The sequence below is a fragment of the Sminthopsis crassicaudata genome, chromosome 6 (genome assembly GCF_048593235.1).
Source record: "Sminthopsis crassicaudata isolate SCR6 chromosome 6, ASM4859323v1, whole genome shotgun sequence".
In the NCBI taxonomy this organism is placed as follows: Eukaryota; Metazoa; Chordata; class Mammalia; order Dasyuromorphia; family Dasyuridae; genus Sminthopsis; species Sminthopsis crassicaudata.
Genome location: NC_133622.1, coordinates 172,703,402 through 172,717,532, shown reverse-complemented (window position 1 = coordinate 172,717,532; position 14,131 = coordinate 172,703,402). Strand labels below are relative to the sequence as shown.

General features: G+C 37.6%; 1 protein-coding gene across 5 annotated transcripts in view; it reads left to right on the top strand.

The window, feature by feature from the left end:
• AFG2A (AFG2 AAA ATPase homolog A) overlaps nucleotides 1-14,131 on the top strand; it is a 240,830-nt gene that overhangs the window by 62,213 nt on the left and 164,486 nt on the right. For all 5 annotated transcript variants that reach the window (XM_074273696.1, XM_074273698.1, XM_074273697.1 and 2 more), the window contains exon 14: nucleotides 8,015-8,141. In XM_074273696.1, coding sequence (XP_074129797.1) covers nucleotides 8,015-8,141 — 127 coding nt within the window. The remainder of the gene's footprint in view (nucleotides 1-8,014; nucleotides 8,142-14,131) is intronic.

The window sequence follows — 14,131 nt, the reverse complement described above, 5'->3', positions numbered from 1 at the left end:
TTCAGGACTGGCACTCTCTAGCTGCCCCTCTCTTTTTTTTTCAAGCATAAAAACATACCAAAAACAAAACAAAACACTACTCCCAGACACTCTCTTTATTCAATTTAATTTTCTCTGACTCTTAAAAAAAATTAATGTTCTAAATAGACCCTTTTTTTCTTCTCTCAGTAGAAAGTAAGTACCTTCCAATTGTTCAAATATTAAAGTGTGCTAAAAGGGACATTTTGTGTTTATTTTCCTAGGTTTCTTATCACTCATGTATGAATTTCAAAATGTATATTTAAATTCTTCTCTTTTCATGAAGAATGTTTTAATACTCTCTTTTGTAATACAGATATATTTCCCATACTCTTTGGATTATCGTCAGTTTTGCAGGTCTTTTTCTTGGTTACTGTAAGCCTTTTGTCATTTGCCTGTTGGAATTATGGTCCAAGATTTTTTTTTAAGCCTATACGTCTTGAATGATGCCAGCTGATCCTTTTGGTTCCTTGTGTTTTTTTTTTTTTTCTTTTATTTTTCATCTTTGGCTTGGGAGTTTTCATTTTGGGGTCTTTTTTGAGGAAGTCATGGTAGATTCTGTTTTCATTTTTCATTTCATTTTTGTTTTAATAGATCTGGGCAATTTTCATTTATGATTCCTTGAAATCCATGCTTTTTGTTTGGTCATGAATTTCAAGAAATCCTGCTCTTGAATTCCCTTTTCTCAAATTGTTTACTGGGTCATTTTGTTTTGTTTTATAATATACATATTTTCTTCATTTTTTTTCCAACCTTTTGAATTTGTTCTAGCATTTCTTTTTTGTCTCATGGAGTCATTAAATTCTATTTGTTCCATTCTCATTTCAATCAACAAAACAAAAAATAAACATTTATTAAGTGCATACTACATGCCGGGCCCTGTGCAAATTTATGGAGAATTTCCATTCTAGTGTTTAACCTTTTTTGGCCAAAGGTTTTCTATCTTCTATTTTGTAGTATTTTCTTTTTTTCAGTTCTTTAATCTGGAGCCCTTATTCACTTTTATTTCTTTTATTAAAATCTCTTTCTTCATATTCCCCAGGAAATCTTATACTCCTTATGGCCAAATGTTTTTTTTCTGGCTGTAAAGCTCTTATTACTGTTGTGAAGTTATTCTCTTCTCCATTTACCTCTTGGGTTTTTCTTGACATAAAATATTTCTTCTGAATGCTCTGTATCTTCTTCTGTGAATTCATATTTGTAGCTTCAGTCCTTGTGTCAGATTTCATCCCCTCTCCCAATGGTCAAGCTGTGTTTGGTCTTGACCCTTTTTTTATGTGCTTTTGTTGCCATGTTGTCCCTTTCCTACTGTGCTTGAATTCACAGTGCTGGCAGTTTTAGTCCCCCTGTTTTGTCTGGTTCAGATAAGGGTTTCCGAAACATCTCAAGTCAGATTGCTTATATCCCTTGGCTAGAGGATTAGTAACTCATAGCTTGCTTTTCATGTCTAAATACTTTTATTTCTCCTCTTCCTCTCTCCCATCACAACTCTTCCCATCAATCTTCCTCTTCCCTTGTCTGATTAGCTAATTTCACTCTTCTTGTTCCTTGAACATTTCTGGTCTGAACTCTATGATCTTTCAACCCTCTGCCCTGTTATTGTCAAATGACTGAGTTTCTCAGGCCCCAAGGCTTCCCAATTCATGATTTCAGGACTCTAATCTTCATTCTTGTCTGTACTTTGCAAGCATATAGGCTTTGGGGACCTTTGGACAGTTTCTAAGCAGTGTTTACTTAGATCCAGTTTGGTTTTCCTGGTGGGATCCTTTCCCCAAACTGTTAGATTTTGGATTTTTTTTAATGTTGATATATATAAAGTATCTCTTTGAAATATTTTATTAAAACTTTTTATTTTCAAAACATATATATGGATAATTTCTTTGGATTTCTTGATCTTTCTTTAAAAAAAAAAAAAGCTTTTTATTTTTCAAAACATACACATGGACAGTTCTTCAACATTAGCCCTTGCAAAACCTTGTGTTCCAATTTTCTCTTCCTTCCCCCACGCCCTCCTCTAGATGTCAAGTAATCCAATGTGTTAAAGATAGCAGAAATATAGGTTTAATCCAATATATGAATACATATTTGTACAATTTTGATCATTATTTATATGGATGTTGTTTGTTTCTGATGGATATATGGGAGAGTGGGCCTTATCTGCAACTTTTCACTCAGTCATCTTCCCTATGTCTTTATTTTGATAACTATTTACATAGAATTTGTTTTCTTTGAAATTCTATGTGTTTTATTTTATACATCTAAACATTATTCTGAGAAGAGGCACTTAGATTTTTTCAGGTAGCCCATGATACAAAAAAGGTAGAGAACCCGTGATTTAGAAAGTGGGAAGACCTTGGAAGCCTTGGAATCAGTATGTTGTTTATTAAGCAAGCCAAGAATATGGTTACCCCTGCCCTTAGGGAATCTCTGGCAGCCAAGTGAGGGGATGGGTTGGAGGAGGGGAGAGAAGTGAGGCAATAAGACCAATTAGAAAGTCTTTAGGATTCCAGATGAAGGTGGGAGGAGACACAAATGCCAAGGGAAGACTCGAATCAGAGTCTCCAGATCCTGAACCAGTGTCTTTTACAGCATGCTATGCTGAGGGAAGGCCTGTTATTTATTTTTATATCTTTGACTCACCAGGGCAGATTTTAGTACTAGCACAAAATAAAAATTTTATGTTTATTTTAAAAAATAAAATATTATTTTATTCAGATCCCATTTTTATTAAATGAATTAAGTTTATTTAAATAAATTTATTAAGTTTATTTGAATAAAATTTATGTAATTGCTTTGTTTTCTCTTGATTTTAGTTTTATTTTTTATTTGTTTTTTCCCTCAAAAATTCTTCTGTCTAGGTTATTCTTTGACTTTTTAAATTTCTTTATAGCAGTGGTTCTTAATATGGGGTGTGGATCCCCACGAGGAATGAGAAGCTTATCTAGAGAATAAGGGACATTAAGTAGCTGTATGATTCTATTTAAATTGACTTATTTTATTTTTTCCCTGCCTATCTACAATAGATTTCCTTTCTTTCATATTAAAGAGGAGGTTCAAGAAAGCTTTCTGAAACCAAGGGAATATGGATCTAAAAAGAGGGGGATCCTTTGATTTATAGACATGAACATTTTTCTTCCACAATAAACAGAATCTATCTTCAAGGTCATGGCTTTCCTACACAATTCTCCCTAATCAAGAGAGAGTGATTATTTTCACATTTATTTAGCAAGTACTGAAGACTATATTCTAGGTGCTGAATAAAATTCTCAGTTTATAACACGTGATCCATTGAGTTGTACTGTTAAGTCAACAAATCAAGTCAAAAAAGCATTTGTTACTAATCACTTACTTTGTGCCAGGCACTCCAATAAACCCTGAAGATAGAAAGAAAGGCAAAAACAATCCTTGCCCTCTAGGAGCTAATGAGGGGGAGACATCATATAAACAATCTTCTATAAACAAGTTGTAGACAGATAAATTAAGATAATCTCAGGGCAAAGGAACTTAGATCAAGGCAGCCGGGGAAAGTCTTCTTGTAGAATATGGGATGTTAGCCCATACTTGAAGGGAGCCAAGAGAAGATGAGGAGGAAGAAAGTTCTAGCCATGGAGGAAATGGAAGGAAGAACTTTGAGGCTCTTTCTACTTTAGAATCTTTTTTTTTTTTTTTTTTTGTACACCTAAATAAATGATACTTAAAAGGAGCCAAAAACAAAAAGATGAGGAGGGAGAGAGTTCTAGACATGGAGGTCAGGCATGGAAAATGCATGGATTCAGGAGATAGGACAGTCAAGAAAGCCTGCTTCTCTAAATTAAAGAGGTCATGGAGGAGAATTAAGTGTAAGGAGAAAAGCAAGGAACAAGTCTGCTGTTGGGATATGTGAGATGGTAGTAATGGGTGATAGAACCGCCGTTTGCTTCTGTGTTTTTTCATGATCTTTGGATTGGAAAAGATGAAACCAAAAGTCAACTAGGGATCTCTTAATAGAAATTATTTATTTATCTAAGGTCACAAACTTGTGAATCGAGGCAAATATGAACAAGCTAAAAAGGCTGTTGTCATGCTAACTTGTTACCTCCAGGTGGGGCCCGAGGTAAGGATATGAAGAGAATTTATAAACCTCTCTATAGTATCAGGGAATTTCCTTCTTTTGTTCTCTCTGGTTCGGTACATCAGGAGGAGGGTGGTTAGCAAGGCTAATCTTCAGAGAGGGGTCCTAGAGATGCTGCTCTGTGGCTCTTTCATTCATCCCTTGCCTGACTTAGCTCCTCATCTTTAAGCATCTTTGCCTATCTGGTGTCCTGAGCTTTGTGCTTCAAGTGCTCCAGTCCAAGGTGACTTCTTGTTACATGACTTACTTTGGAACCATCCAAATGGATGAGCCTCGGATTCAGTGAACCATTTCTGACTGTAAATAATGCTCCATTGGAGAAACAAGTTTCATGGTTTTGTAGTCTCATTTGGCCCTGTCGTAGAGCTGTGGAAAAAGTCCTGCCCCTAAAACCGATTCTTTATTCTAAAGCCCAGCATGGTCCAAAGTGGAAGGAAGAATAGACTCTAAGGTCTTTCTGCTCTAAAATCTAATCTTTTTTTTACATACCCAAGAGTATGGTTGGTTGGAATAAATGAGGGACTAAATAGGTCAGAATTGGTTTTTATCAGAAGAGAACAGATGTACAGAAAGTATATCAGAAAAGACATAGGGATCCCTTGAATTCTCTCTCTCTGTCTCTCTCTCTTTTTATGAGGCAATTAGGGTTAAGTGACTTGCCCAGGGTCACACAGTAAGTGTTAAGTGTCTGAATCCAAATTTGAACTCAGGTCCTTCTGAATTCAGGGTCAGAACTCTATCCATTGTGCTATATAGCTGCCCCCATCCCTGAATTTTCTAATATATTGACTAAGTTGGGCTCCTCTTCTTTTTGTATAGATAGTGAGGTGTCAGGACAGTTGAAGTATTATTCTGGGTGCTCTGGCTATTTCAAATGTAACTATAAAATGAGGGTGTGTAAGAGATTACCACAAGATCTAGTGCTATTCCTCAAATTTTAAATAAATAGTCATGATTTTGAGGGATTTAATAGTGAGATTTGGAGTGATTTATCTTAGAATTTGTTATTTAGTTATTTTTCAGTTGTCTCTGACTCTTCATGATCCCCATTGTTTTGGGGGGGGACAAAGATACTGGAGTGATTTGTTATTTCCTTTTCCAGATCATTTTCCAGATGAGGAAACTGAGGAAAATAGGCAAATCATTTGCTCAAGTCACACAACTAGTACATTTTTCAGTCTGGATTTGAACTCCTGAAAATGAGCTGACTTAATTCCAGGCCTGATTCTGATTCATTGCACCAACTAGCTGCCTATTTGTGGATTTAGTCTTTATTTAAAAAGAAAGTTTTATTGATTCTTTTTGTCTCTCATTACCTAACCTGTCCTCCCTTTCCCATTGAAACTGCTCTTGTGACAGAGAAAAAGTCAAGCAAAACTTCCCCCAAAAGACAGTGTATGTAATACTTGATACACCCATAGTCCTTTACTTCTCTATAAAAAGTAGACATATGTGCTTCACCATTTGTTGTTTAGGAGATTCATAATTGCAGGGGCCATATAGTCTTGTTTCATTCATTTATTAATTGTGCATCTTGTTCTCCTGCTTACTCTGTGCCACTTAATATGTTCTGTATTCTTTAATAGTATTGTCATTTTTCCATGTTCCATGATCAATGGGTACCCATTTTGTTTCTGGTGAATTGTGGATTTATTCTTGTTTGGTCTTTAGAGGCAGCTTATAGCCCACTGGATAATTGGTGGAGCTTAGAGTCAGAAAGCCCGAGTTCAAATCCAACCTCATATATTTCCTAGCTGTAGGACTCTGAGAAAGTCACTTAACCTCTTTCTCCATTTTCTCAATTGTCAGATAGGAAAAATGACAGCATCTGGCTCCCAGGGTTGTTGCTAGGATCCAGTGGGGTGATATTTATAAAGTCTTCATTTACCTAGCGCATAGTAAGTGCTTAATAAATACGTGTTCCTTCCTTTCCCCTTTTAGTTTTAACATCCTATTATAGTAACGATCTTAAAAAAAAAAAAAAAAAAGTTCCACAAAGAAAAGCTGTAAATAATTAGATATTGCAAATATTGTGATGTTCCTCATACACAGCAAAAAGGCCTTGGTTTAAGGTTGAGCCAAAGGTTACAAGACTGCAATGTGAAATGATGGGACTTTTATCATCAGGTGGCATGAGTCCAAAGGGGAAATGATAAAACAGAGTTTCTCTGCTCATTTCCTTGCTTATCCCTGGAACAAGAATTCCCATCTGCCTAATAAGGGTCCCAGCACACATAAAGCAACTCCAGGAAGTGACCCCATCCACTGTGGTTTTGCCAGACTTTTGGATCTGGAGAAAAGAAAGGTGTGCTGGGTAGAAATAATCCATCACTTTTAATCATTCCATGCTCTGTGTTTTTCACTAACAGCAACTTATCCAAAGACCAAAAGATGTTTCAACTTTGGAACAAACTAATAAGGTTAAAATACAGAAAAAAAATCATGTTACTGAAGGTATCTTTTTCCTTGTTTTATAGAATATATGATGGCTAAGTGATCAGTCCAAAGTAATTCTAGTCAGCAGGCATTTATTAGACACTACTGTGTGTCAAGCACTTTGGTAAATTCCTGGGTAATCCCTGTTCCCAAGTGACTTGTGGTCTAATGAAGAAGACAGCCTATGTCCCACTTGGTACAACAGATCTGTTGGAAATAATTAATAGAGGGAAGGGTCTAATAGTAAAGGAGATGAAAGGGAATGAGTAGAGTTTTCTTATAGAAGGTGGGATTTGGGTTGGGACTTGAAGGAAGGCTGGGAAGCCATTGTGGATAATATGGTATGAAAGAAGTAAACCAGGCTATAAAGGAGTTTGAACATCAAACAGAGGATTTTGTTTTTGACTACTAGCCTTCTAGTGTCTTAACTTCACAACCTTAGTGCCCTGTTCTTTTCTTCATGCTCATTCCACATATCCAGTCACTTGCCATATTTTGTTTCTGTCTCCCCACAAACTCCTCTTTCTCTCCATTCATTCTCTATCCATCTTCCTATCATTATTTCATGTCTGAACTATTTAATTAGCCTCTTAATTGAACTACCTGACTCAGGTCTCTTCCTACTCCAATCCGATTCCAAATTGCTTTTTAGAATTGCTAGATCAACTCACATCTCCACAGTTGTATCAGTATGTTGGTTTTTCCTATATCCTCTTCAATAATGATGATTTTAGCTATCATTTATATAGTGCTTTAATGTTGTGTATGTGTATGAATAAACAAATATATGTGATAAATATATATATATACATACATATATTTATGTGAAATTTCATTTTATTTTTACAACAAACTTGAGAAGATGCTTCCCCTCTCCATCTCTCCACTGGGAATCCTGGGTTTCTTTCAAGACCTAACTCAGGTCCCTTTCCTAAGGAGGCTTTCTATGACCCTCCTCCCCACCAGTTGCCAGGGTCTTCCCCTGTATGTGCTATGTATATATCCTATGTATTATACATATATATGTATGTGTTGTCTCCCCCATTAAATTGTAAGCTCCCTGAGGGTAGAGAAGGTTTGACTTTTTTCTTTATATCTCTGGTGCTTGGTATATTTCCTCTCACATAGTGAGCACTTAATAAATGGTTGCTGATTGATTGATTCTTCATTTGGTATTTTTTTGGCTCTCGCGCATGATTCCCAAGAGAGTTGGGGAAATGAGATTTTAAATCCTATTTCCTGCTTTGGCAGAGATTTTATACATTTCCATTTTCTTCCTTCCTGGCCAGTAATGGATTATGACTAGGGGGAAAAATGTCCAGCAAGATTATTTTACAAAACTATGAACGTTTGACTTACTTGTTTCAGAGATGATGAAAATCTCTTCCCCATTTTTGGATGCAGATATGTTATTTACATATGCACTAAATTTTAATTTTTTTAATTTAGCTCTTCAGGTGCCGGAAATGTAGCAGACCGTGTTTTGGCTCAACTTTTAACAGAAATGGATGGGATTGAACAGCTCAAAGATGTGATTATTTTGGCAGCTACCAATCGCCCAGATAAGATTGACAAGGTAGGAAGCACTGTGATGCTGTTGCATATGCACTACCCAGGGCTCCCAGAATCAGGGTTGGTCTTTTTTATCCAAATGATTTACTGATTATTTTTTCATTTAAGGACTGAAGAGAAAGGATCAGACATTGTGTGTGATTTAATATTGCTGAAAAAGTTTGCTAACATGCCTTTGAGTTTCTCTTCTATGTCTTTTTTATTTCAAATGAACTCTGTCATTTGTTGTGACCAATTTCTTTTTTTTTTTCTTTTGTTTCACTGCAACTATTCTAATGCACTGACCCATATGTTTCCTAGGCTTTGTGCTTTACTGATTTATTTATTTTAAAAGAAAGGGAAAATTGTGTAATAACTCTTAAGATCTGGATTCCAATGCTACATTTGACAGAAATTAGGTGGTCCAATGAATAGAACACTGGGCCTAGAGTCAGGAAGACCAGAGTTCAGTTTTACCATCTGGCTGACTCTGAACAAATCACATAATCTTTTTCTGCCTCAGTTTCTTCATCTGTAAAATGGGAATAATAATAGCATGTTTATTGCAGAAATCAAATGAGATGATATTTGCACTTTGCAAACCATAAAGCACTATGTCAGTGCTCGCTAACATTATTATTAATACCATTATTATCACTAAACTTTTTAGCCAGCTCTGTGACCCTAGGCAGGTCACTTCCTTTTTATATGCCTAAAGTAGCTCTATGGTATTTATTACTAAATCATAGATCAACTTTAAACTGTGTTGGCAGAAACTTCTCCAGGTAGATACTCTCATTTTCCCAAAAAGTCTTTGTTGAGTATCTCCTCTTTTATATCTAAAGAACATTAGCTTTTGGCCTTCCCAAGATATTAGTAATAATAATGAGAAGAAGGATGAAGAACATGGTGATGGTGATGATAGCTGGCACTTATAATTTACAACGCACTTTATTTGTTATCCCATTTGATCTTTGAATTAACCCTTTAGGGTAAGTTCTATGATTATCCCCCCTTTTACAGATGGAAATATATAAAATCTCTGCCAAAGCAGGAAATGGGATTTAAAATCTCATTTCCCCAACTCTCATAGGAGTCGTGCACGAAAGCCAAAAAAATACCAAATTAAGAATCAATCAATCAGCAACCATTTATTAAGTGCTCACTATGTGAGAGGGTTAAGTGGTGTGGCCAGAGTCATACAGCTAGCAAGTACCTACAGCCTGATTCAGACACTGGGCTTCCTGTCTTCAAGTGTAGTGCTCTATTTATTGCAGCACCACTGCTCCTGATAAAGGAGATTCTGAGGTTGGATGGCACCTAACTTAATCCCCTGGTGCTTTCTGCCCCAGGGCTGCCCTTTCTGTCTGGAAAAAGGGAATTGCTCAATATCCAGGATTGCTGTCCAAAGGCTGCCTGTTGGGTTTCACCATTATTGCTTTTCCTTCATTCCTTCCCGTGTTTTCCTTCCTAGACTGAGACACATGGGATTACTTCTCTCATAGTGTAGCTTGCCTTAAGGCATTTGCTGGCTTGTATTGGATTTCAGTTTTTGGAGCTTTGGGTCTTGATGGTTTGTGTCCTTTTTAAAAAAAAAAAAAGGAGTGATATTTCATTTTAGAGATGTCCAGAAGTTAGCACAGGACGCAGTAAGCCCTTAATAAATGCTTGTTGATTGGCTTTTCCCAGTTGGCTGACTCTTTAGACATCAGGAAAGACTTTTCAGGTGAATGTAAGTGTAAAATCTGTTCCTGCTTGGTTTGAAACAATGAGAATGTCATGGAAGAAAGGGAACATTGGAAAGCTTACCTTACGTTGGACAAACGGGGGATGTTTCCCTTGGACAAACAAAAACTTCAAAAGTCCTGGTAGCTGCCTTAAATTAAGATTTCTGACACATGTCCATCCAACCCCCATTATCATCAAGTCACTTTGATCCCTGTGCCCCTAATTAAGCCATAGCCATGTAGCATAATGGAGAGAGTTCTGGACTTGGGAGTCAAGAATCCTGGCTGAGAATGCTGCCATAGAAACTTAATACCTATAGGATTTGGGACAGGTCCTGTCTGTGCCTCAGTATTTCCATCTATAGAATGAGGGGAGTAGACTGAGTGGTCTCAAAGATCTCTTCTTGGTCCGGATTTGTTATCCTAAGTCAGTTAAGTCTCTAGCTCATAATTCCCTTGCCTTGTTCTTCTTGGTCCCAGAGGGATGCTCTTGGAAAGAGGGGAATCAGAGAGAGGTAGTCTTGCTCTAAGAACAAATGCGTTAATACTTAGAACTTCTCTAAGGTAGAATATATTGCCAGGGTGATGTTTAATTTCTTTTCATCAAAATTCTTCAAGGGGAAATCAGATAACTCTGGTTGAGTTTGTTGTAGAGAATTCTTGTTTGTAGATGCCGGGCTTCTGGTAACTTTCCCAACTCTGGGACGTTCTGAAAGTGGTTCTGGGCCTGTGGAGATTGGCATCTTCCTTTATTAAGAGGTCTGTAGTCATTTTTCTTGCTCCAGATTGCTCTCTGTTATTTCAGGATTTGTACTAATTCTATCTTGCTTGGATTCTCCAGAGCTAGTCTTTTTTTTTTTTTTTTAAAGTGGAAAAATTGATCTTTATTCGTACTTTATTTTTCCAAATACATGCAAAGATAGTTTAATATTCATCGTTGCAAAACCTTATGTTCCAAATTTTTCTCCCTCTGTCCCTCTTCCTGCCTCTCCAAGACAGCAAGCAATTCATTATAGTTTAAATATGTGTAATCCTTGTAAACATATTTGTCATACTGCTTAAGAACAATCAGAACAAATGGAAAAAAATCATGAGAATGAAAAAGCAAACAAATAACAATAACAACAAAAAGGTAAAAATACTAGGCTTTGATCTACATTCTGTCTCCATAGTTGTCTCTCTGGATGCAGATGGTACTTTCCATTACAAGTCTATTGGAATTGGCCTAATCACTTCATTGTTGAAAAGAGCCAGGTCCAAGACAGTTGATCATCACATGATCTTTTTGTTACTGTGCACAGTGTCCTCTCAGTTCTAGTCACTTCATTTAGCATCAGTTCATGTAAGTCTTTCCAGGCTTTTCTGAAATTAGTCTCCCTAGAGCTAGTCTTATGGATTTGTGTTGAATTCTTGAGCTGGAGTCAGGGAGAACTGAGTTCAAATCAAATGAGTCCTCATCCTTAAAATCAGTATATGTGCCTGTTTTGCAAAGTTACTATAAGGTTCAAATAAGGTAATGTTTATAAAGGAAAAGTGATCGCAACTGGAACTATGATTTTATGGGGAATGAGAACTCTTCCACCAAATGTAGTGACAATTTTTCTGCAACTGCTGGTTTTAGAGAATTGCCTCGGGTACTTAAGCTTATGCTATTCACCCGAGGTTATTATTTGACATATTTATTTATCTTCATATGTGCTTGATCTCCCTAGTAGAATGTAAGCTTCATGAGGGCAGGCCCTAGGTTTCTTTTCCTCTCCATATCACCAGTCCCCAGCATGGTGTCTTTGATACTGTTAGAGACCTATCAGACAAATATTTTCTGAATTTCTTTGAATCTACATAATTCACAAATCATTCTGATTTTGGGTCTGCTAAGAGCTGCTCCTGCTTTCCTACTCAGAGAGGTGGATGAGATCTGAATGAAGAGTATCTGCCTCTACTTTTAGAATTGGATTTGCCAAGAATTGAGGCCTTTTTTGTCCCTAGCTCCGGTTAGCAATCATATGTAGAGTCTTGGAGAATTTTTTCCATTATAGGAGGTATTTTGTTGTTTGCTTTTTTTCCCCCTCCTGTGTCAAAACAGTGTGGAGACTATCTTATACTTAACAGCAGTCACACGAGAGCATCAGTGCAAGTAGACCAATGGCTACCTGCTTGTGGAAACAAAACCCCTTCAGAGACAATCCATTAAACTTCCTGTTTTGAAACCAGTCAGCCCAGTTTTTGCCACCTGGTTTGACTGAGGAAATTGCAGAGGGGGCAGGGGAAGCAAAGACTTAAACGTGGAAATGGAGACCAGCAGGATACAGTGGAAAGGGATACTTGCCAGCTTTTGGATCCTGTCTCTGGCCCCTGCCTTTCTCACTGTTTGGGCAAGTCCCTTCAGTTTTTTAGCCTCAGTTTCCCTCTCTGTTCAAATGAGGGGGTTGGAGTTCAATTTCCAGCTCTAGGTTTATATAATCTCATGATTTCTTGACTTTGCTATCCTGGAATGAATCTATCTTGACAGAGTCCAGTTTAGGCTCTGGTCTGGTCGGGAAGGTGAACGGAAAGGGCTTTCAATTTCTTTCTCCATTCATTCCTAGCTCTCCCCTTTCCCCCTCCCCTGCCCACACACTCCGACACTTGGGAAATCATGAGCCTGAAAGCATGTGCCCAGCAATCATCCGGGGAATGAAGTGGCTTCCCTGCCTTGGCTGCCAGCTGCATTTCCATTTTGCTTAGCCAGAGGGGCCGATGGTCCTGGGTGACTGTTCCGAGCCCTGAAATTGATACAGGGAGCTAAAGAATCAGATTGTTTTACCTCATGCTGCTCTCATTTTTGAATGTCAAACACATTGACTCTGATGGGAAACACAAGCCAAGGAGAGGGGAGTGATGGCTTGGGGGGCCCGGGGGAGGCAGCCCTGGGGGGCCTCATAGGCCCCTTCCCCTTTGCCCCTCACATCCTGTCTTGAAGAAAAGTTGCATCCTCAAATGTCCCATTTGCATAAGAATGACAGGATGTGATCGGACAAATGAAGATTAATGCGATTACGTGATGTCAGAGTGACCCATTGTCTGAAGATTGATGACAGGCTGGATTTCTTCAGAATGGCATAAAGCAGGGTTTGGAGTTTATTGGGTCTTTGTTAAGGGTGGATGCCTATTGTAGCCATGTGTATGGAGACGTGGCCACATGGAGCACCTCGGTGGATGGGGGGTGGGTTTGTTTTAGCACTGCAAGAAAAGGAAGCCTTGGACCTCTCTCCTGCCCAGGTGTTTTTCCCATGAATAAAACCTTCCCCTCCGCCATCCCCACACATCCACACACATGGTTTTCTTCTTTGAGATGTGGTTTTAATTTTGATGTAGACACTGTCAAATTGACTGTTTTAAAGTCATTCAACTGTAAAACGCTAACACTATCCTATCCTTAGTCCAAAAACTCAGACTTTGCCTTTGTGTTGTCTACTAAAAACCATTTCTAGCATTTATGAGGGAGTAGAATGGAGCAATGGTTAAAGGCCTGATCTTAGAGTCAGGACTCTAACCTGAGTAACTGAGCACGTCTTAGCCTCAGATGCCTCTGTTGTAAAATGGGAATCTCTTTCATAGAGTTTTGTGAGGATCAAATGAGATAGAGTGGTACTTTAGAAACTATAAAGCACTGTTTGAATGTTAACTCTTATTAGGAAACATACATACACATATATCTGAAAGGGAATTAAATTTTACCTTTCTAGTTTATGATATGTTTTGGATAGATTTGAGGCCATGGAGATTTGTTTTATTCAAATTACTTAATTTATTTTACTATTATTATTGTTTTTTGCAAGGTAATTGGGGTTAAATGACTTGCCCCAGATCACACATCTAGTAATTGTTTGAGGCTAGATTTGAACTCAGGTCTTCTTGATTCCAGAGCTAGTACTCTATCCATTGCACCATCTAGCTGCCCATAATTTGTTTATTTTTAGAAAAAAGAATGTTTTATGGATGACTTTTATCCATCACAGTTACATACTAGCTTCCCCTTCACTCCCACCCCACTTCGCTTTCCACTATCTAGAGAGGTTTTTCTTGTAACAAAGAAGAAAAATTTAGCTAACAAACTGATAGAGAGCAGTGTCCGTCAATATATGCAATATTTTGCATCCATAGGCCCTCCATCTTCAAGGAAAGAGCAGAAATAGATATCCTTATCTTTTTTTTTTTTCCAAAGCAAAAATTGGTCATTATCAGTATTTATTAAGTATGGACTGCGTGACAGGAATTGTACTCAGCATTGGGAATACAAAAAGAG